General features: G+C 40.2%; 1 protein-coding gene across 1 annotated transcript; it reads right to left on the bottom strand.

Moving 5' to 3' along the window:
- Positions 1-1329: 1329 nt before the first annotated feature.
- Ccdc71l (coiled-coil domain containing 71 like) lies at positions 1330-5165 on the bottom strand. Its single transcript, XM_036206522.1, has one exon. The coding sequence runs from the start codon at positions 5093-5095 to the stop codon at positions 4439-4441; it is 657 nt and encodes a 218-aa protein (XP_036062415.1). The 5' UTR covers positions 5096-5165; the 3' UTR covers positions 1330-4438.
- Positions 5166-21885: the final 16720 nt, after the last annotated feature.

Here is a 21885-nt window from a genome sequence, read left to right as displayed (position 1 = left end):
ATGGCCATATTCCCTTTTCTTTTTTCCTCTTAGTACCTAAAACACAGATTTTCATACAAACTAACTTCATCTTGGCTCTGTGGCCATGAGTGTGCAAGCTCCAGAGCAATATTTTTCAATGTGTGGGCCGCGACCACTGGGGTTGACTGGCCCTTTCACGGGGGTCACATATCAGATATCCTGCATATCAGATATTTACATTATGATTCAATGGAAAAAATTTTATGGTTGGGGGTCACCACACCATGAGGAACTGTATTAGGGTCACAGCATTAGGAAGGTTGAGAACTCTAGAGCAATCTGTTGAAATTACTCCAAGTGAAGATTTAATGCAAAACTTTTATGGGTTTTGGATCAATAACTTCAATTTACTATTTGTAAATTCCCAGATACATAATGGCACATTTTAAATCTTTCAAAGATATTGTCAAAGACCCAACTTCAAAACCTAACTTCTAATAGTGAAATCTGTAACAAGCCCCAACTCTTGCCCTAATATTTTTAGGAAGCTTAAAAGCATACTTTTTTATGTCTCTTTATTTCCCCCATAAATTAGTTCCCTTAAATTCTAGACCACAATCTGTTCTTGGTGGGGATGCTAAACAAACTGGACACCTAAATTCTCATTATACTATTCTTATACTCAGCCTTCACACTTCCAATTAATAGCATTTAAATCCCTTCAACCCTTACAGCACCCCACTAGTTTACAAAGCACATTTGATACTGGAGATGCTAAGGCACATTTATTTACCTAGTCACCTAGAGTCCCAGCACTTGAAGGACATGACGTCCAGTCCAGTATGGTAATTCTCTTACAGGCCATCACCTTTGCCACCTCCACCTACCAAAAGGCACTGGGGTATGAGGTAATGCAGTCCACATAGTTTTGAATCTGCCCTTGCTGTGGTTGCTGATCCACTCTAGCCCTGTAGATGCAATAAAAATTCTGGTCATCTTTGTTCTGTGAACAGTCTGTACTGCTGCCATTCACGGGCATTTTCTTCCACCGTATGAGGGGAAAGAACTTAGCCCTTCTACCATCACCCCAGTGGTATTTAGGGGCCAGGATTCAGAAGCCTGAATTTAAGTGCATCTTTTAAAGTTTATTGCAGGCAAACTGGGCTATGACTTTGGTTTGAAGCACCATTTCAGAGGCTAACTAAAGAACTGACAGGTTCTAGGACAAAATACAATACAAACCTTGATATTTCTAGCTCAAGTTCACAAAAATGTCAAGATTTATCAAATTTTAAATTAAACCTTTTCTAATTCATATGTAAACATAAAATCTCATTTTGAAAAACTTTCAGTATTAGAAAAGCCAGACACTATATGCTCTAAAATTTATTTACAGTTAATAAGTTAAAAAGCAACACACAACCAAATTGTAAATCTCATTCATATGCACATTAAACTGTTAAGGAAACACTTCAGTTCCAATACAAACAATTGCTTCCTAATGCACTTAAGACATAACAGTTTATCAAAAAAAATCTGAACACACCAATAAAGGAAATGTTATGTATGTATGTTCATTAAAAATCACTGATTTAAAGAATGCCATAGCAACCCTTAAACAACAAAAAACCTCTAAGTCCAAAATTGTGATTTTTTTCTATTCAAATATTTTTTAAAATTTTTTTAAAATAGTATTATGTACACATGGCAAATCAACAGGTATGAGCTACCAGCTTCAGTTACACTTGATCACAGAGTACTGGGACAGACAAAATAAATAGGCACCACCACAGCAGCACTCTGCACTACCAACAATGAAGCTTGCCCTTGGCAAAGTGGAAGTTGCTGGGTTACAGGGAGGAGGATGTAAATGACAAAGTGACCTTGAGGTGCCAGTCCTACAAGTAGGAACTCATAGCAAGGAGAGATACATTTCCTCCCAGCTGACCTCTTGTCTTGGGCCACGTGAGATATGAGGGAGAGCAGAACAAATGGGATGTCTTTAAAAGCCAAGCTAGAGTCTTTCGAGGTCAAAATCCAGGCTCCACCTTAAAGGCCACAGGGCCAAGTTTCTTCCACAGCCCCCTAAAGGTACCCAGAAAATACCCTCATTTCCTTACAACAGACTCCCCAGTTACATCAGATGTGTCTTCGTATTGCAACACAGGTTTTGCTGCAGAAAATTTGGCAAAATAAAGGTTGTATTTTTTAACTATATCAAACTCAGGATGGGCAACCGGATCTAAACTTTAATCAGTCAGATGAATAAGCCAAATAAACATTTATGCATAGGTCAACCGCACTAAAGAACCAAAGCGTAAGAGAAACGAATGTCAAAAACTTCAGTAAAAATAAATGCATGGTGTCACTGGTTACATGTCCATTGTTTGCTGAGAAAAAAATCTCCTCTCAACCACATCTAGTTTCAAAATCCTCTGGGAAGCATCTAGATAAATTCCATGTTGAAATTACATTCTAATATGGCCATTGGACTTATTTCTTGTTATAAAACTATATACAAGTGAAGTGGTACAAATGCATTTTCTTCAGGTGCTAGTTAGCTATAAAAGTTAACAATATACTTTGGGGAAGAAAATCCTATGTATCTGAAATACATTTGGCAATGGAAGCTAATAACGAAGACTGTCTCAGCTTCCCATGACACAACACAACACTCTCCCTCTGGTAATTATTCACTTTTTATGTACTCAGTGTTTATAACAATGTATTGTCATTGAGCAGTGAATAAAAGATTGAGGCTTGTGGGGAACCTGGCATAAAGTCATATGTGTATGTATATGTGTATATATATATTTTACAAAACAAACACTAAAATTAAAGTCAAAATACTCCTTTCATGAACTATTAAACTTAATAGATAATTCAGAAAGCTATGCCATTGAATTCTAGGAACACAAGAGTCAAACTGCAGCTCTCATTATTCTAAGAAACTTGCCAAGCAGAGATAAACTTTAGCATTGATGGCTTAACAAGCCCCAGCCCAGTGTGGATGTCCCATGGCAGAACACTTAAATTGTAAATAAAAGTGGTAGAAAAACACTATTTGACCCTTTAGGTATTGCAGAAAAAGCTGGCTGTGGCACCACTGGCTAAAAAACCACCAAGTCTTGCTGCCACCAATGACCAAAGGCACTTGGATAATCCAGAACTCCACACTGGGCCATGTGGTGTACATGCTATTATTATAAAAGTGTACAAGAAGGGTCAGTACAGTGTGGCTCAATTTTTTGATTCCTGTGACCTTTAGCTATCAAAAATTGCAAACACAATTATGAATAGAAAGAATAGAAAAAGAAATTTCATAGACAAAAAGTCAACCAATTGTCATGATTTTCAAAAAGACAATAGTATTAGTTTAGGCATTTCTTGTTATCCAACAACAAAAAAATAAAGAGATCTATTTTTCCCCCAAAACAACTTCAACCAGTTATGTGGTACCAAGAAATGCCCCTGCCCCTATAGATCATTCACAGTTGCGGGAATTCTAATGAGTATTCTGTTTATCTGTTTATTCACAATGTCTACATGCACTGATCTCTCCTAAGCAACTTCCATCTTAATTCTTTTCCCATTAACAGTCCTGGATTTTAGGTTAGACCAGGACATGAGGCCAAATCACCTCCAACTGGATCCCAGTTATTCTTGTAGCCAACATATTCTTCAAAATTGATTCACTTTTTAATCACAAGCCACTTGGTTCCAAAACACTTCAATTTTATTCAATTAAAAAGAACAACTTTTCCTAAACAAAACTTTTAAAGAATACCATTTTCTTTAGGAGCTCAGTAAATATAAATACGAAACTTCAATATAAAACTTTATATATAAACACCTTAACATTTTTTTAAACAGTTGTACTTTGCATCTCTTGGTAATCACTGAGCTCGTGAAATTCAAAGCCATACAAATCCTCACATTAACAGTCATAAACTTGAACCTCTTGAAAGACAACCTTGATCAAAGCTTTGGAATCCAGTAAAAATTAGGAAACGAGTGGGCTTCAGAATACCCTGAGCTTACACCAGCACTACACCACGAACACAGTCAATCTTCCGTCCAGAAAGTGGGGCTGACAGTCAAAAAGAAAAACAGGAAAGGGGATAAAGAGCAAGTAAAATTCTGGCTTTATTACGTAAGCACGAAAACAAATTCCTTTGGAGAAAAAAAAATTTTTTAAGTCTTCAGAGGACTTCCAGACCGGTGAGGTAGAGTCCGAGAGGGAGAAAACGCAGGTGTCCCTCCAGTTCTGGAGACGTCTCCATCCGGGTTGGGAAGCAACCGTCTGGGGCCGCACCTGTCCCGCTGGCGGACCGCGGCGCCGGAGCGCGTCGGGGGCCTTGTTCGCGCATAAAGTGCACCAAAGGGGGCCGGTTCTGTAAACATTCGACTGACATTAGTCCGTTCCAGCGCAGACGCTAGCTCGGGCGGCGGCCGGCAGGAGGCGCCGCGGCGCGCGTCACGCCCGGGGCACCGGGAAGCGGCGCAGCCTCACCACCGGGTCCAGGTCCACTCGGAGCACTTGGCGCGCCCTGCGCCGCGCCACCGCCAGGCTGCGCTCGCCCCACACGTCGTCTCCGACGCGGATGGTCGGGAAGCTGGTCAGCGTCGGGGTGGCGGCCCTCCAGATCTCCTCCAGGGTGCGGCCCCCAAAGCAGGACACGGGCGGCTCCGGCTCGACAGCGGCGGGGCGCGGCCTGAGGGTGTCCGCGGCGGCCGGAGCTCCACGGCGCCTCCTCCTGGGCGCGGCGCGCGGGCGCGGGCGCGGGCGCCGGGCGGGCCGGCTGGCGGGCGCCGGGGGGTCGGGCACCAGCGCCCGGCACGAGGAGTAGCCATAGACGTCCTTGCTGCGCAGGATGTGCGGGGAGAACTGGTGCTTGAGGCTGCAGAGGAAGCTCCAGAGCTCCGCTTCCGAGCTCATGAACTCCGTGCTGCTGGGCATGAAGAGCTTGAAGGCGTCGCCCAGCGCCTCGGTGCTGCCGGCCAGCGACAGTTGCGACCGCGAGTACACCACCTTCTCCTCCAGCGCCTCCAGCCCGGCCCCTCCTTCCGCTCCGTCGCCGCCGCCCCAGGCGGCCCGCGGCCGGCGCCGCCGCCTCTTCCCGCCGCGTCTCATCGGAGGCCGCTCGGGGCCGCCCGCCGTCCCCGCCCGCGCCCCGCTCCCCGGCGCTGGCCGCTGCTGGCGCCTCCCGCCCGGCGCCGCTCGCTACTTTTCTCGCCTTGCCGCCCCTCCCCCTCGGGGCGGAGGACGCGCTGGATGTCCTGCCGCCCGGCTCAAAATGGCGGCGGCGGGCGCCCACCCCGGGGCTTTGTCATTGGACGGCGCCCGCCCCCTCCCCTGGCTTCTCTTTCTTCTCCTCTCCAGCCTCCTTTCGCCCTCCGCCTTTCTTTAAATGGCCCGCCCTAGTCCCCGCCCACCGCGGCCCCGGCTCCACCCATTGGGTGCTCTCAGGAAGAGGGGCGGGGACTTGTGGGGGAGAGGCCAGTTCCTGGAAAATGGTGCCTGTGGTGGGTGATGGTGATGGCCAGTCAACCATTGGGTGGGTCTGTTAGGGTTGCCCTGCGGAGAGTAGGAAGTGGGTGTGAGCTCCATGTTTGGGGGTGAAGTGGGTGGGTGTGCAGCTGTGGATTGAGCTGGAGAAATCTACCAGTCTGAATAACAAAGACTTGATAGTATCACAGCCAGGAGATTTGGGTCTAAAACTCGAGGGGTTGAGCTTTTCGCGAGTCTTCTAAGTCCTTTGGCATCCTCGTACTCTTTGCCTCTCTTGACCCCATCCTCCTCAAGAAAACAGTAAGCATTTAGGCATTTATGACAGCTTCCTTCTGGGCAGTGGAGCCATCTTGCCATATTTAGGAGATACTGGTCATTGGGAAAGCAAAGACTACTGTATGAAACTAAACCGTCTGCTCAAGTTGGACAAAGAACAATGACAACAAAGATTGTTCTGCTTAAAGAAAATATTCTTGTTTTAAATACATTCTTTTATCAGAGTGCTATTTCATATTTCACTTGGTTTTAAGTTGCCCATTTGCAGCACCATTGCTGTCCTTAATGTGGTATTCCATATCATCAATGAGAGTCTGTTGGGAAGAATACATCCTTAAGAACGAATTACCTTTTGTGTTTGGGAGGACAGTGGTAGACATTCATTTTGTCAGTTTATCTATCCACGCTGAACTGCCTATTCACATAATAGGCACTGAATACATGCCAAATGAATGTGTAAAATAGCTCTATTTAAAATGGAGTGAAGTACTGAAATTGCTTAGAACAAGATAATTATAATTTTACAAGTATATTGCAATTTTCTTTGAAGTCCTTTAAACTTCATTATTTCCTATGCTGGGGATCAAACCCAGAGCCTCACACATCCTCAGACAGCACAATGCTCCTGAGCTATACTCCAGCCCACAAGATTTCTTTAAAAATATGTCCTGGTTTTAGAACTTTCTCCAGTCAGTATTTTATTTTGCAGCACTCAGTGAATACAGTGCAGAAATTTTGTGATTTCCTTACACTTGACAGTTCATTTAAATATTTGAGCTAAGAGACATCTAGTTCAGTCTCCATGTGTCACAGATGAGGAAGTTTAGAGCACAGGGGTTCATTAATATAGCTTGCTAATAGCAGGACAGGTGCTGTAGGTCTTTGTGTTCCTAATCCAGAAATATTTATATTTCACTGGTGGTTTTTCACACTGTGCTGTTCTAATGCAATAGAAATGCATTATGCATTTTCTGTGAGGTGACCAAGGGGCATAGCTGTACCCCTGTTCATACTTCTCACCCACAACTGGGCAGTTTTAATCTGCCTTGTGGTGGACATGGGTAATATGTTTGAACCACTTAGCATTTTGTTTAGCTTAAATAAAAACTAAAAAATATAAAAAGAAGAAGAAACCTGCTTTTCTATATATAACAAAGCATATACTCCACACAGTAGGCTATGATCAAAGTAAAAACTATGACCATGTGCCAAAATGATAACTTTATAAAGAGAAAATCATTTTCCTGGAAAAGCTTAACTTTGCTCTTAGAAACAAGAGTATAGACAATTACCAGCTTCCTTGCTCCTCATAAAGGAATTATGTTGCAACCACTGTATTTATAGCTAGTTCTCTTAGTAATTCTGAGAACACATAATAATGTGAAATTTGAATAATTTCTATTGGAATACCAATAGAATACCAATTTCTGTGTAAATGGACACAGACAATCTCACAGTAAGTGAGAAGACTGGAGGAAGAGAGCTTCCTAATGAGAGAATAGGATAAACTAGGGTACAGTACAAGAGTCACATGTTGCTATGCTCACTCTATGTTAATTATAAACCCTACAGGGCTTGCCATATAATATGTACTATCCATCTACAAACACGTGCAGTTTATTCAACTAAAAAATATTTTTTCAGCAAAACTGTAAAAGAATGTAAGGAGATGAAAGATTTTAATAAGTTATTGATGAACCAAGAGTTTATGTTGTGAGGCAATACATGGAAATTAGCTAAAACTATTTGTTAGAGAATTTAACCAATTTTGTGTTAAATGGCTTAAATTATTTTACATTTTTTAAATTGTCTCTGTTCTCTAATTTTCCTTCTTATACCCTTGTCTTTACTTTTTGGTTAACTCAAATAGTCTTTGTACAAATATCTCCTTATCCATTCTTCTTAAGTGAGTAAAATTGACACATACTGGTAATTCTAATTCTAGTTCCCAAGACCCTATGGAAAGATGGCACGTTAAGTTTTTATAACTGATGAATCATTTATAATCCTTAGTTTATTTCTTTGCCTCTCAGGAATGGTGCTTTCTTTATCTGACAAACAAATGACAGATAAGAGTAAGCTAAGTGTGTGCTTCTATTTTCCATTCACAATTTATGTTGTTAAAAATGAATCTAAACAAAATAAGGTTACTGGAGAAAAAGGTATTTTCTAGCTACCCTTATCTTTGACATCTCACTTCTTTAAAATCTCTTCTTGAGTGGTGGCCAAAAATAGTAATAAATACATATGTAAGCAATTACAAATATCACCTCTGGAATAAAATAGACTTGGCATCAAAAAAATCTTTACAATTAAGAATTCTTGGATGCTGCTCTTTGCATCCATTTTTCTCACCTACAAAATGAGATGTAACCTACACTTCAATAGGATGTTTATTAGATAATATTCATATGACATACGCTGTAATACCTGAAACATAGTTAAGCATTTCATAAACAATAGCCATCCTTTTGTCTTACTTAATTTTGAAGATTTTATTTGGCATAACCAACATATTTCAAGCATTATATTATAGAAAATCTAGAAATTTGGTGACATAGGGATGGGAAGGGGTTCTCTATGAGGAAATTTAAGGGATTACCTAACAAATTGAGCAATCTTCATTATTCAGCTGGGCATACTGAGACACCAAGAGATCTGCCCTAGGCCACAGAACAATCCAGCAAGAGACTGGACTGAAGTCTTCATCTGAACTGCTGGCCCAAAGTCGTTTCTAACATTCTAAACACATATTTAATTGAATGAACTATTTTTTTAATTTAAATGATATTGAATTAATATAAATGATATTGATACATCAAGAAAAAATACCTTTTCATTTTAAAGTAATCAAGATTTTTCTACAAAGGCGATCTCAAAGATCCAATGTGTTCCAAAACTGCTTAATGTATAATATATAAAGATCATATTATCCAAGAAGATAGAACTCCCTCTTCTAGGAAGATGGGAATTATGTATTTTCCTGATTGCTCCTGAAAACTCCAACTAAAAACATATCAAATAAACACAAGAAGACTGAAAGGTGCAAAGTGCAGCCTGTCAGAAACCAAAGAAGGGTGTGGCTTTCTGGGGTTTTATCCACATCTGAAAAAGGGTACCAGAGAGCAGCAGCTGAGAAATGCCCACAGATCAAATATAAAAACCCTCAACAAAAGCTTTGTCACTCTAGCCATGGAACCAGAGCCTGGAAAAGTCGAAAGTTTTCAACTAGGAAAAAAAAAAAGTATGACTTATACCTTTAACAGGCTAAAAAAAAAAAGAATCCCACCTTTCAGTATCCATTTTCTGTACCCCCTTGTGATGCACCTTTTCTGGGGCAGCATTACAGAAGCCTCAATGGGAAGCAGAACTTTCATTTTCACTAGGCCGTTGAAAAGGAATCCCCACTCACTGTCAATGAAGAGAGGTGGAGACCAAAACCAAGACATGAGGCTGGAGAGGTGGCTCAGTGGTTAAGAGAACTGACGACTCTTGTAGAGGACCCGGGTTCAAATCCCAGCACCCACATGGCAGATCACAACCATAACTCCAGGATCCAACACCCTCACACAGACATGCATATAGGCCAAACACCAATAAAATAAAAATTTAAAGAAAGCAAAACCAAGACACTAGTACCCCAGCCCTCATTACCCTAGTGGGAAGCCAGAATTCCCACCACCTTCCACCTTTCATGTTCCTACCACCTCAGTGTCACTGGAAGAAGAATGAGAAACCTACAATGTTTCCTGCCAGTACTGAGAGAGCTTTGTCCCCATGTTGGAAAAACATCAGAGAAAGCTGGCTGAAATAATTTTAAACAAGACCTGAGTCAATAATGCAATATATTAAAATGTACAAGTTTCAATTGGTAATCATTTACCAGACAATACTAGCTAAATTAAAAAATAAAGTCTGGAGGTGTCAACAAGATATTAGAACCACACAACTAAGATGTTAGAGTCGCTGTCATAAAAGTATATCAAATGAGTAAATATGAACATCTTCAAAAAAGTGAGTAAACAAACTATAGCAAGGAAATAGAAAATATAAAGAGATACAAAGATATAAATGGAAATTTTAGAATAGAAAATCCAACAGACATAACAGTTGACACATTAGGATGGAGGCGACAGGAAAGAACTGGTGAACCTGGAGATAACATGGAGATACACAGCAGGTGTAATCCAACAACCACAGGGAAAAAGAAGGCAGAACATAAGACTGAGCAAAGCCTCGGTCTAGAGAACTGTGAGGTCTGATATCTGTCTCACATCTGGAAGGAGGAGACTGGACAGAGAGGAGGACTGGTGGAATATTAACTGAACATGAATCAAATTTGCAAAGATGCAGCCATAGACACTGGAGAACAAGCCAAGTAAAGAATCAAAGTTCCATAGTGAATCACTTCAGAGTTGAACTTCTAAAAATCAAAAATGAGAAAAAAAATGAAATTGGCTTGATTAAAAATGATACCTTAGCCAGGTGGTGGTGGCATATGCCTTTAATCCCAGCACTCAGGAGGCAGAAGCAGGCACATCTATGGGTTCGAGTCCAGCCTGGTCTGCAGAGCAAGTTCTAGGACAACCAAGGATACAAAGAGAAACCCTGTCTTGAAAAATGAGAGAGAGAGAGAGAGAGAGAGAGAGAGAGAGAGAGAGAGAGAGAGAGGAGAGAGACCTTGCTCAACCTCCAGCAAAACACACCTGTGCACACAGAGTGATGACTTCAGTGGAAAGCCAAAATCAGCATTTTTCCCCTAGAAACCAGGGGTAGAAGGCCACAACAAGTAGCTTGATCTCCCTTTTCCATGCATTTCTTTCATCCAATGAAAACATCATTTAAAAAATGAAAGGGAGTTGACATTCTCACACAAAGGACAGTTTGTTGTTGGTAAACAGACTCTAAAGAACAGCAAAAACAAACAAACCAAAACCTCAAAACCACCCCTCCCCCCCAAAAAATAGCTAAAGGCCATTTTCCAAACAGAAAAAATACCAAGGCACATTGGGATGAAATAATTCTGCCAGCAAAAATATGTGTAAATACTAAGACTCCCTGAGTTTTCTAAATTATGACTGATGGCTATTATCAATGGAATGTTTGTGTCTTCTAAACATTCACAGGCTAAAATGAACTATGCATGAAGCAACCACTGAGAATTCTGTATACAGAGATAAACTGGAAAACATAAGTAAAAATAGACTTTCATTTGCACAATCAGAAAAAGAGAAAATGAAAATAAACTAATGGAGAACAGCCAACAAATTGAACATAGGATAAAAGAGAGAGAGAGAGAAAAATCCAGCATTAGTCATAGGTTTGCCATGCCAGAGACTCATTCTGTTTGCAACCCTGGCCATATTGGCATGGATTTCTTCATTCCTGTTCACGGCATCACCAGGAGCAGAGACTACCCTGTATTGCTTGCTCTGCACATGGGCATTCTTTCCCCCACTGAGGCACCTGACTAAAGCCTTTGATTTATACCCGCTCTTTTAGTTCTGGTGGGTAGGGTTGGCTTTTAAGTCCTCTGCATCATACCTTTCTGCTTTTACCCCTGGCTTCTTACCCTCATTTTCCAGAAACACTATTACTAACAGGAAGTTGCTGCATCTCTAAGTTGTGTTGAGGCAAAAGACAAGTTGCAAAATATCTCATTCATGTCAATGGTGTGTCTTTCATCTTTTTGTCATATATAGAAATGCTTTCATGTTTCCTATACATAGAGTACCTTCCCTTTTATCTGGTTTGAACCCCAAAGAGTCAAATGAGAGAAACAAACGGACAGAAAAGCTATTGTTCTCATTTGCAGATGATGAAGCATCTGTAAGGTGATGCAGAGTAAGGTAAGGTGAGCTGCTGAGTTAGTCAAAGGCTGGACACTAAGCTAGTTTTCCTAAAGGTCACGCCTCTGTCCCCTTCAATCCTGTCTCATTTTGATCATAGGAAAAACAATTAACAATCACTTCTAAATAATCTTTTCATGTTCAAAGTGATGGAACCTTCTTTGACTACCTTTATATTTCTTTCTTTCTGTTTTAATTTTTTTTTTCTGACTTTAGCCCTGGTGTGAAGAAATGAGGTGCTTTATTATGATACCACACTACTTTTAGATTGTGCAAACAGATATAGAAGAAAAATTCTTAAAAGAAGGATTCCTACAGAGAAGAAACATTTATAAATCAGTGCTTCTCAACTATTTGGGAAATGACATAAAAACAGCTTATGCACTGCCCTAGTTGGGCCCAAAGGCCCCTCATAGTCGGGTCCATCCTGGTAGGGTCAAACCAAGAAAATGTTTCACATGCTCTGACTGACCCAGCGGTTCCTCAGGACTGGCTTCCCTCAGGCAATAGCCATTGTCTCCTGGTCTGTGCACACAATCAGAAGAGAATGCTCAGAAAAAACATCTGCTATGGGAAAGAAAGAAAGAAGAAATTGGTTTAAATCTTGGCTGGTGGTCCTCTGGAAACACCAGCAGCCTTAGGATATCTGCTCAGCCTTAGGATATGCTGTCTCAGGCACTAATCCAAGGGGAACTCTACTGATCACTTGCTCCTTAGTTTCTTTTCTTCAAAGCCATCTCACACAAGAACTTGTTTCCAGTTATCTAAACATAGTTTCTCTTGTGGAAGAGCTTTCTAAAGTTTATATATGTGGAGGGAAGCCTACAATGTGCTTCAGTAAAGGTCATGATGGTGAACATGGATTGTCAACTTAAAAGCATTAAGAATCACAAATGAGACTAGCTTTCTGAGCATGTGTGTGAGGGATTTTCTAGATTAGGTTACTTGAGGTAGTAATACCCACCCTAAATGTGGACAGCACCATTTCATTGGCTAGAGTTCCAAATGTCTGAGAGTTACTACACATCACTTGTAATTTTAACTTTGGATGTGAGAATAATATGCCATGATGCTGTATCCTGTATAAAATCCTCTTGTATCTATAAAGCAAAACTCTAAGAGTGAAATCCAAGATGGGGCAATGGGGAAAGCCAGAGGGCAGTCAGACCCTCAGCGACACTGTGAGGACTTCAACCTTATGTTGTCCACCTTTGGCCATCTAGTTAAAGAGTCAATAAGGTCCTCACGACTTAAATTACAGGGTAATTGCAGCTAAACACATCTGAAACCACACCCATGTAATTGTTACATGCACTCCTGTGATGGTTTGAGTAGGAATGGCCCCATAGTCACCAGGGTGGCACTGTTTGAAAGGATTAGAAGAATTAGTGGGTGTGGCCTTATTGGAGAGAGTATGTCACTGTGGGTGGGCTCTGAGGTTTCAAAAGCCCATTCCAAGCCTAGTCTTTCTCTCTCTGCTGTTCCAGCTACTGCCTGCATGCTGCCATAATCTCTGCCATTATGATAATAGACTAAGTCTCTGAAACTGTAAGCAAACCCCAATTAAATGCTTCATTTTATGAGTTGCCTTGGTCATGGTGTCTCTTTCCAGCAAAGGAACAGTGACTAAAAGACCTTCATTCTTCCAAAGATGTCCCTGACTTTACCACAAAAACCCACTGACTGATATGTTACAGATTTTGCCAAGATCATTTTAGATTTCTAAATATGGAGAAATTACTCATTTGAGAAATTTCTAGATATTCAGGTAGGCATTCTTAATAAGTCATTGCTTCTTCAAATAACAAATACATGATTCATCTAGAAAAAGGAATGTTGGGGAAGAAAATACCAAAGAAACCATAGGATTATATTGTTTGCAAACAATTTTAATTTAAATTTCTTAACTCTTCTTTCAGGAGCTTTGTAGCTGGATCTGCTATCATCATCTTCCCCAAATTATGGCCAGAACTGTCTCATCCACACTCCTTCACTCTGTGTCTGATGACTAGACGATGGTAGCTTGATGACCCTTCTTTTCTAGATGAAGAGTGTCATTATGTGGTCTGGTCTCAAATTTCCAGTACTGCCATCTCAAGTGGAAACGGTCAGGGCCCCCTCCATATTGTTTCTTTTAGATGGTTTGTGTTTTTCTCCCTAACAAAGATTTTTCAAAATAATCAGCACAGAATATTTCTGTGGTAGGAAGTGCTAATGTAGAACATAATTGCTGTGTAGATAACATTATAGTGATGGCAGTAAAACTTTAAACAAAACATTCACTCAGAAATGTCAATATTCAATGTGTGTTTTCATATTTTCTTAGTTCTAATCAGTTTTATGTTATATAGTTTTCACTACTACATAAGTATTTCTCTATTTTATATGATTTTGGTACATTTAATTCTAATTCTTCACTATGGGATAATTGTTTTGACCTTAATGTTCTAATATAATAACCAGGGGACAGCTAGGGCATTATTTGTGGCTTTTACAGATTATGTTCAAATGCATATTTTGGCATATTTTTCATACTTCCATTTTATAAGTTCCCTGGCCCAAAAAGTCAAGAAATGCATATATAAGTTCTAGGTATGTATTGCTATGTAGATTCCTAAGCATCCAAGTTCCAATATTTCAAGCAATATACAAGTATATATAATTTCACCTTAACCTTTCCAACACTGGTGTTTTATAAGCATGTTGTCTGTCACTATTTCTTTTCTCTTATTCACTTCATTACTAGTGAGAGTGATCCCTTTATTTTCTATTTCTTGGCATTGTTATCAAAGCTGTCCCTTCATGGTCTCTCACTGTCCTCTGATTTTTGCCCTGTTCATGGTTTTCACCTGTGATTTGCACAAAATGACAGATAACTGATTAAACTTAGGCAAGCTTATCAAGTTCACAGTGCCATGAAGCAGTAAGAGAGCTAATACCCTTCTGAATACCATAAACAGCAAACTCTTTCTAAAACGTAATCTCAAAGAAACAATTGTAGAAGAGCACCGTGAAAGAACTATATCATAATAGTAGTGGATGCTTATGCTTGAAAGACCAAGGAGACTTCACTTAGGAGCAGATTTTTAACAAGTCACTAGGCATTTGCTTTCCTAAATACAATGTGAATTTTCAGCTGTATTGATAATTGCTGTGCTCTACACTCCTCAGACCATTTCTGGGACAGTGTTATGATTCTGAGGCCTCAGCACACTGGAGTCTATCCTGGGGGTTGATTAAAACGATGGGGTGACTCAACACTACCAAGTCAAGGGAGAAATGGATAGATGGCTTAGGATGTTCTGCCTGGAGAACAGGCCTGTGTGGGATGTTATCAATGACCTGCAAATGTTTTCATCTAGAGTGTTCTCTGAAGTTCTAAATAGAGCAGGTACTGTCCATAGCCATTTTAGGATTAGAATAATGTACCACCCTAAGCAGATGAAGTAGAGAAATGTCTCCCTTTGGGGATAAAGAAGTTGTCACATTTTGGAGTACAGCATGTCAAGGGCAGTGGCATTTGGTTTCGGTCTTTGTCATTTTGGTCCTCACTGTTGCACACAGTTAGTTCAACAGTATGAATTGGCTGTAGCTGACAAGTAGCCTATCACCACACAGCAAGTAGGCCCTGAAGATTTTTGAGAGTACATTTTTGTTGGGATAAAGGCACACTTGTCTATATATATAGCCTCCTTTCTACAACAGTAGCAAACCCAAGAAGGGGGCTGTAAGACATGCAAAGCCAAAATGCTAAGTGCCTGAACTTTCACGGAAAAAGTTTGTCAAACACTGATCTACAATGGTTTGAATAATCCATTTTTTGAAACCAAGATCTAGCATGGTAACATTAAGGATTTAAAAGGTAGTGACTAATCGTTTAAAAAAAAAAGCAGATTTGGGGAGAGAGATTTTTACCTTTTAAGGTGTTACATCCTTTACTCCTGCGTCACCACTTTACACGTGCACATGCTAAAACATGTTTGCTGCTGAACAGCTGTTTTATCTTAGAAGAGTAGCTCAGTGTCTCTGAGAGCCCAAAGCAGAGCATTCAGGTTAGCCTCAGAAAAGGACTCCAAGCAAGAACTGAGCACCACACACCACCAAGTACTTGGGCCGCCATTTTCAGACTGGCCCTGCCTCTCTGCTCCTGCAAGGCTTGAACATGTTTTCCTACAAGAATTTGTGCAAGTGTTCAGTCCCCATGCCTTTACTCTGACAGGAATGAGAAGATGAAAGTTAATCCCATGGTTGACATCCTATGGTTTGTATTGATTTGGGGAAGTGTTTTATTAGAATAGATAAAGTCATTAAAGTACAGCCTATGATTGAATCCTGGTGGGGTTTTTTGTTGTTGTTATTGTTTTGTTTTTTAAAGTCAAGGAACAGAAACAGATATATGCATGCTTCTGGCATAATGGTATGAAGCTGAGGCCTGGGAGACAACTTGTAAGACCTGTGTTGAACTTGAGAGCTGAACTTTGCACCTCTAGAACTATAAGCCTGAGTGAACCACTTTTCCTAGTAAAAGAGCCTGTCTCAGGTATTTCATTATAGTAATGAAAAACTGATTAACATAATATCTAATTTGTTTCACCTTTTTGTTAATTTTTAATCGAAAGATTATAATAATAAAATTTTTATTTTCTTTTGTTTGTTTTTTTTGAGATGAGTCTTACGATAGAGCACTGGTTGAACTGGAACTTGCTACATAAGTGAAGCTGGATTTGCCTCCTGGATGCTGAGGTTACAGGTGTGAACCACCACACTTGAATGTTCATATAGTAGATTTGTTTGTTTGTTTGTTTGTTTAGTTCATACAGTTATATAAGGCCTAAACAATAATTTTAAAAAACTCTGATAATTAGGAAATTTCATGTTCTAAAACTAATTTTTTGAGAAAATAACTTTCCATGAGATTTAAATATCCTAAACAATTCATATTTCAGTTTAGCCACAATTTCTAGGAACATAGAGATTAAAAACTTCAGGTATAAAGTAAGACAGATGAACTGAGCATCTACTTCAGCAATGCAGAACAGGGCAGAGAAGCAATGGGACTGTGCATTGTGAAAGTGCATGGTAACTGACAGCTCTAAAGGGAGGGAGGGAGGGAGGGAGGGAGGGAGGGAGGGAGGGAGGAGGGAGGGAGGGAGGGAGGAAAGCATCCAGCAGTCCTCATGAGTTACAAGCAGAATTCTATTCCATTTCTAGGTTCTGTCTTTAGTAATTTAGCATTGCTGTTATTTTTAGATTATAGATAACAGCAAATAGGGGCACTTTGCCCTTTTCCACACTTCTAGCCTCCAAGGACATATGCAGGTTCTGAAAATGGAGATTTTTTTTTTTTTTAAGGGAGAATGGGTTTATTCTGGTTTACAGTTCAAGGGTACAGTCATGATGACAGGGAAGTCTATGGGCCTCCCTCAATAGGTGAGTCTTCCCACCATAATTAAGGTAATCGACATGATCAGGCATACTCAGGAACTATTTCCCAGGTGACTCTAGATTCGTCAGGTTGACAGTTAACACTAATACTCACACCCAGCATTTGTGCTCCTTGATTACTCTTGATCTGTATTTCCCCATGAGCATTATTAATGGCCTGGGAATCCAATCAATATTTTCTTTTGGTTGGTTTATTTGTGAATAGGTTTTGCTTCATAATCATGAGAAATACAAATAACATCTGTCTTATGAAATGGATCTTTAAATGACAAAAGACAACCGGGCGATAGTGGCACACGCGTTTAATCCCTGCACTCGGGAGGCAGAGGCAGGCAGATCTGTGAGTTCAAGGCCAGCCTGGGCTACAGAGTGAGTCCCAGAAAAGGCTCCATAGCTACACAGAGAAACACTGTCTCTAAAAAAACAAAAAAGAAAAGAAAAAAGAAAAAAGGAAAAGAAAAAAGGACAAGGCGGGCACTGGGATGTTCACCAAGGAGGAAAGGCAGCTGTGAGCACTGGCAGACATTGTGCTTCAAGACCCCATTTGTGTGGAACCAAGGAAAGAAGTAAAATACAGATTCCCTGACTCTAGGGTAATATCTTGGCCAATATGAGTTGCAGCAGTGATCAGAGAGCCTTGCCAAAGCATTACTTATATATGATTGTGCTGCTGTACATCACCCTACCTCATCCAAAAGTTTTCCAAAGCACTCCTGAATGTGGAGATTTTGCAAATATGTTTTTCACATAAGAATATGGTGGCTCAATCTTTTCCAAAGTAACAAAGATTGATATATGGTCTAACTCCTTTCTTTCTTTCTTTCTTTCTTTCTTTCTTTCTTTCTTTCTTTTTCTCTCTCTCTTTCTTCCTTCCTTCTTTCCTTACTTCATTTCTTTTATTGAAAATATATTTTTTATACAATATATTTTGATTATGGTTTTTCCTGTCCCAACTCCTCCCATATTCTTCCCACCCACCCTTTCTTGTGCTCTCTCATTAGAAAACAACCAGGCTTACAACAACAACAACTAAATACGATAAAATAAAAAGAAATAAACCAGAATAAGACAAAACAAACAAATGGACAGACTTAAAAAGAGTCAAAGAAAAAGCCCAAGAAAGATGTATAGACACAAAGATACATACATTCCCACACAGAAATGTCATAAAAACATAAAACCAGAGACCATAATATATAAGGAAATGGCCTATAAGGTTAAAAAAAAATCCCAGATAAAGTATTATGAGACAAAATCCCTCCAAAAATACCATTGAGTTCATTTTGTGTTGGCCTTCCCTCAAGTATGATTGTGTACCCAGTGGGACTCTCTTTGAGAAAACTAACTTTTTCTTTGTGAGTGGATCATTTGGAGATGGCTTCTGGGTTAGAGATGGGGGTGCGTCCACTTCGCTTCTCAGCATCTTGACATATCTGACCCAGACCTGTGCAACCCCTGTGCATGCTCTCATGGTCACTGTGAGTTCACACGTGCATCAGTACTGTTATGTCTAAAAGGCACTGTTTTTTTAATTGGCTCTTACACTCTTTCCACCTCATCTTCCACAGGCTCCCTGAGCCCTGATGAGAGGGACTTGATGGAGACATCCTATTTAGGACTGAATGTTCCACGGTCTCTCACTCTTTGCATACTGTCCAGCTGTATGTATGTCGCATATTTGTTTCCATCAGCTGCAGGAGGAAGCTTCTCTGGTGATGGCTGATCAAGGCAATGATCTGTGAGTATAGCATAATACCATTAGGAGACAGAATAGTAGTATTTAGTTTCCCCTTAGGTCCCTGGTCTATCTAGTCTCAGGTTCTTATCCACATGAGCAGTATCAGGTGTGTGTTCCATCTTATGGAGTGGGCCTTAAATCCAATCAGATGTTGTGTTGGTTACTCCCACAACGTTTGTGCCACTGTTGCACTGGCATACCTTGCAGGCAGGTCACCACTGTAGATCTAAGATTTTATAGCTAGTTTTGTGTTTACCATTTTTCTCTGGAAGTGCACAGAGCACCTTCCAGTATTGTGGATGCTAGTCAATAGGAGTGAAGGCAAGGTATGCACCAGCTTGACTTCTCCATGTTCAATGAATTATGTAGATGTTGTCTTCAGCAATAGGGCCTTACCATCAATTTTTGGACAGCAACCAAAATTGTCTTGACAATAGCCTGGGTTGCTTGGGGGCTTCATGGGGCCCCTTTGGCCAACAGCTTAATTAGATGTAGCACATTCTAGGCACTAAAGGTTTTATTTGGTGGTGAGGTATGTCTAATTGGGGCTTTCTCTTCCCCATTATTTGGTAGTTCATTTAATTTTTTATCATACATGTATATATTTTAAGGAACTTCTACTGTATTAGATTTTCATATGACCCCTCAAATGGCTCTTAATTTTATCTGTCCCTTCCATATTCCCTCCCTTATGTCACTCTTCCCTCCCCCCCTCATTTGCTTCTCCCATTCCAATCCCTCACCCCATCTATCCATAACTATCTAATCTATTTCCCCTTCCTGAGGAGGTTCTTCCCCTCTTGCCAGTCCCCTACTCTATGTCTAACCTCTGTGGTTATACAAATTATAGCCTGCTTATGGAAGACTTAACAGCTACTATCTACACATAAGCAAATACATACCATAGCTGTCTTTTTGGGTCTATGTTATCTTACTCAGGATGATTTTTTTTTTTTTAGCTCCATATCCAATGATTTCAGTGTGTTTTGTTTTAACAGCTGAGAAATATCCAATTGTGTAAATGTTCATTATTTTCTATGTCAATTCATTTACCAACATCTAGGGTGTTTCCAATTTCAGGGTATTATCAATAGAACAGCAATGAACATGGTTGAGCAAGTGTCTCTGTAGAAGGAATTAGAGTCCTTTGGGTATATACCCAAGATCTTGACATATATCTATTCTCAGCTTCCTGACTACACTGATTTATAGCATGAATCTTAAAAGGTCTTATTAATAAAAACAAATCCAAGGCCAGGTATTGGGGTGAATATTGGAAGATCAGAGAGACAGACACAAGCCATGGCTGACTTCACCTCAACAACTTCTCAGCCGATTCTGTTTCCTCAAACTGGAAGCCTCTGAGTCCTCATCTCTATACCATGTGTGCCACTACAATTGTGCTCCAGGTGCCAGGACAGTCATTATTAATTCTTTCTAGTCCTGAGGAATAATCCTATTACAAGTTGACTGAGAGTTTAACATTTGCTTTACAAATGGAGAATGCATGCTGTAGGATATTAAAACTTCCTTAAATCTCCTCAAATCTAACATTTCAACTGGAGTCCAATTAGTTTGTACATGCCCTTGATCAGGTAGTTGCTATATGGCTACCAGATAAATTAAGTTTGATTGTTTGAGAACAGGTTGTCTCTGTATCCTTATAATTCAATCCTGAAATAATTCCACCTTACATTCTTCTGTCTGAGTCTGAATTTCTCTATAATTCATTTTAACAGGTTTTTCTAAAGCTTTTATCTTGGCACTTAAATTGACCATCTTTTTATTAGTAAAATACGGATAATTAAACAAATAATATGCATAATTGATGTTATATACATCCCATCAACATTAATCTTCTCATGTAATTGTTCCATTTTCAGACTACCTAACATGCTATGAAACAAAGACCAATTTCTTCAATTATACAGATATTTCCCAATTTTTAATGTGGGAAAAATTATTCTCCTTTAACTAGTTTCTCCTTTAAGATATCTGATATCTTAATTGACTTACCAAGTCTTTGTAGAGCAGTAGAAATCTGAGGGGATTTCAAAACAGCTACCTAGCATGGTTGCATATCTAGATGGGAATCAAGAGAGAGAGAGAGAGAGAGAGAGAGAGAGCGAGCGAGCTGCCTACCAGGAGAAGAGAAAAAACTAAAGTGTGGTGGTATTTTATTTGTGCTGAAATGTGATATTTTATTTGTATGTTTTTTTTGGTTTTTGTTTTTGTTTTATTATTATATTTGTGTTTTAATTTTACACATCAGCCATGGGTTCCCCTGTCCTCCCCCCTCCTGCCCCCACTCCTACCTTCCCCCCATCTCCTCCCCTCCATTCCCATCTCCTCCAGGGCCAAGACTCTCCTGGGGATTCATTTAAACCTGGTGGATTTAGTACAGGCAGGTCCAGTCCCCTCCTTCCAGGCTGAGCAAAGTGTCCCTGTGTAGTTTGCCTGGAGATTAGAGATCATAGTGAGCCATAAAACAGAAGTCAGGCGGTGGTAGCACACGCCCTTAATCCAATCACATGGCAGGGAGAGTCTGTGTGTGTGGTCAAGGAAACAGCCAAGCATGGTGACATGAGCCTTTAATCCCAGTACCAACCATAGAGACCTGGAGGTCTATATAGACAGGCAATGATGAGGAAGTGATGTGGCTGGGCTTAGAGCTAATGAGAAGGCAGAACAAGAAGGCAATAAAAACAGGTTAGACAGGAAGAAGCTCTCTCTGGGAAAGCTACAGTGTGGTGGTAAGCTAAGGCTAGTCAGTGGCTCTTTGTTATTTCTCTGATCTCTTTAACTATTACCTCTGTATTTGGCTCTGTGTTTCTTATTTGATACGACTGTTTAGAAATTTGTCTACACTGATTTCCACAGTGGCTGTACAAATTTTCACTTCCACCAGCAATGGGTGAAGGTTGCCCTTAGTTAACACACTAGCCAGCATGAGCTGTTACTTGCTTTATTGATCATAGCCATTCTAATGGGTATGAGATGAAAGCTCAAAGTAGCTTTGGTTTGCATTTCCCATGTGACTGAGGATGTTGAACATTCCATTAGTGCTTCTCAGCCATTTGTGTTTCATCTTCTGAGAACTCTGT

Source organism: Onychomys torridus, chromosome 14, assembly GCF_903995425.1.
Source record: "Onychomys torridus chromosome 14, mOncTor1.1, whole genome shotgun sequence".
Lineage (NCBI taxonomy): Eukaryota > Metazoa > Chordata > Mammalia > Rodentia > Cricetidae > Onychomys > Onychomys torridus.
This window is presented reverse-complemented; position numbering and strand designations above follow the sequence as displayed.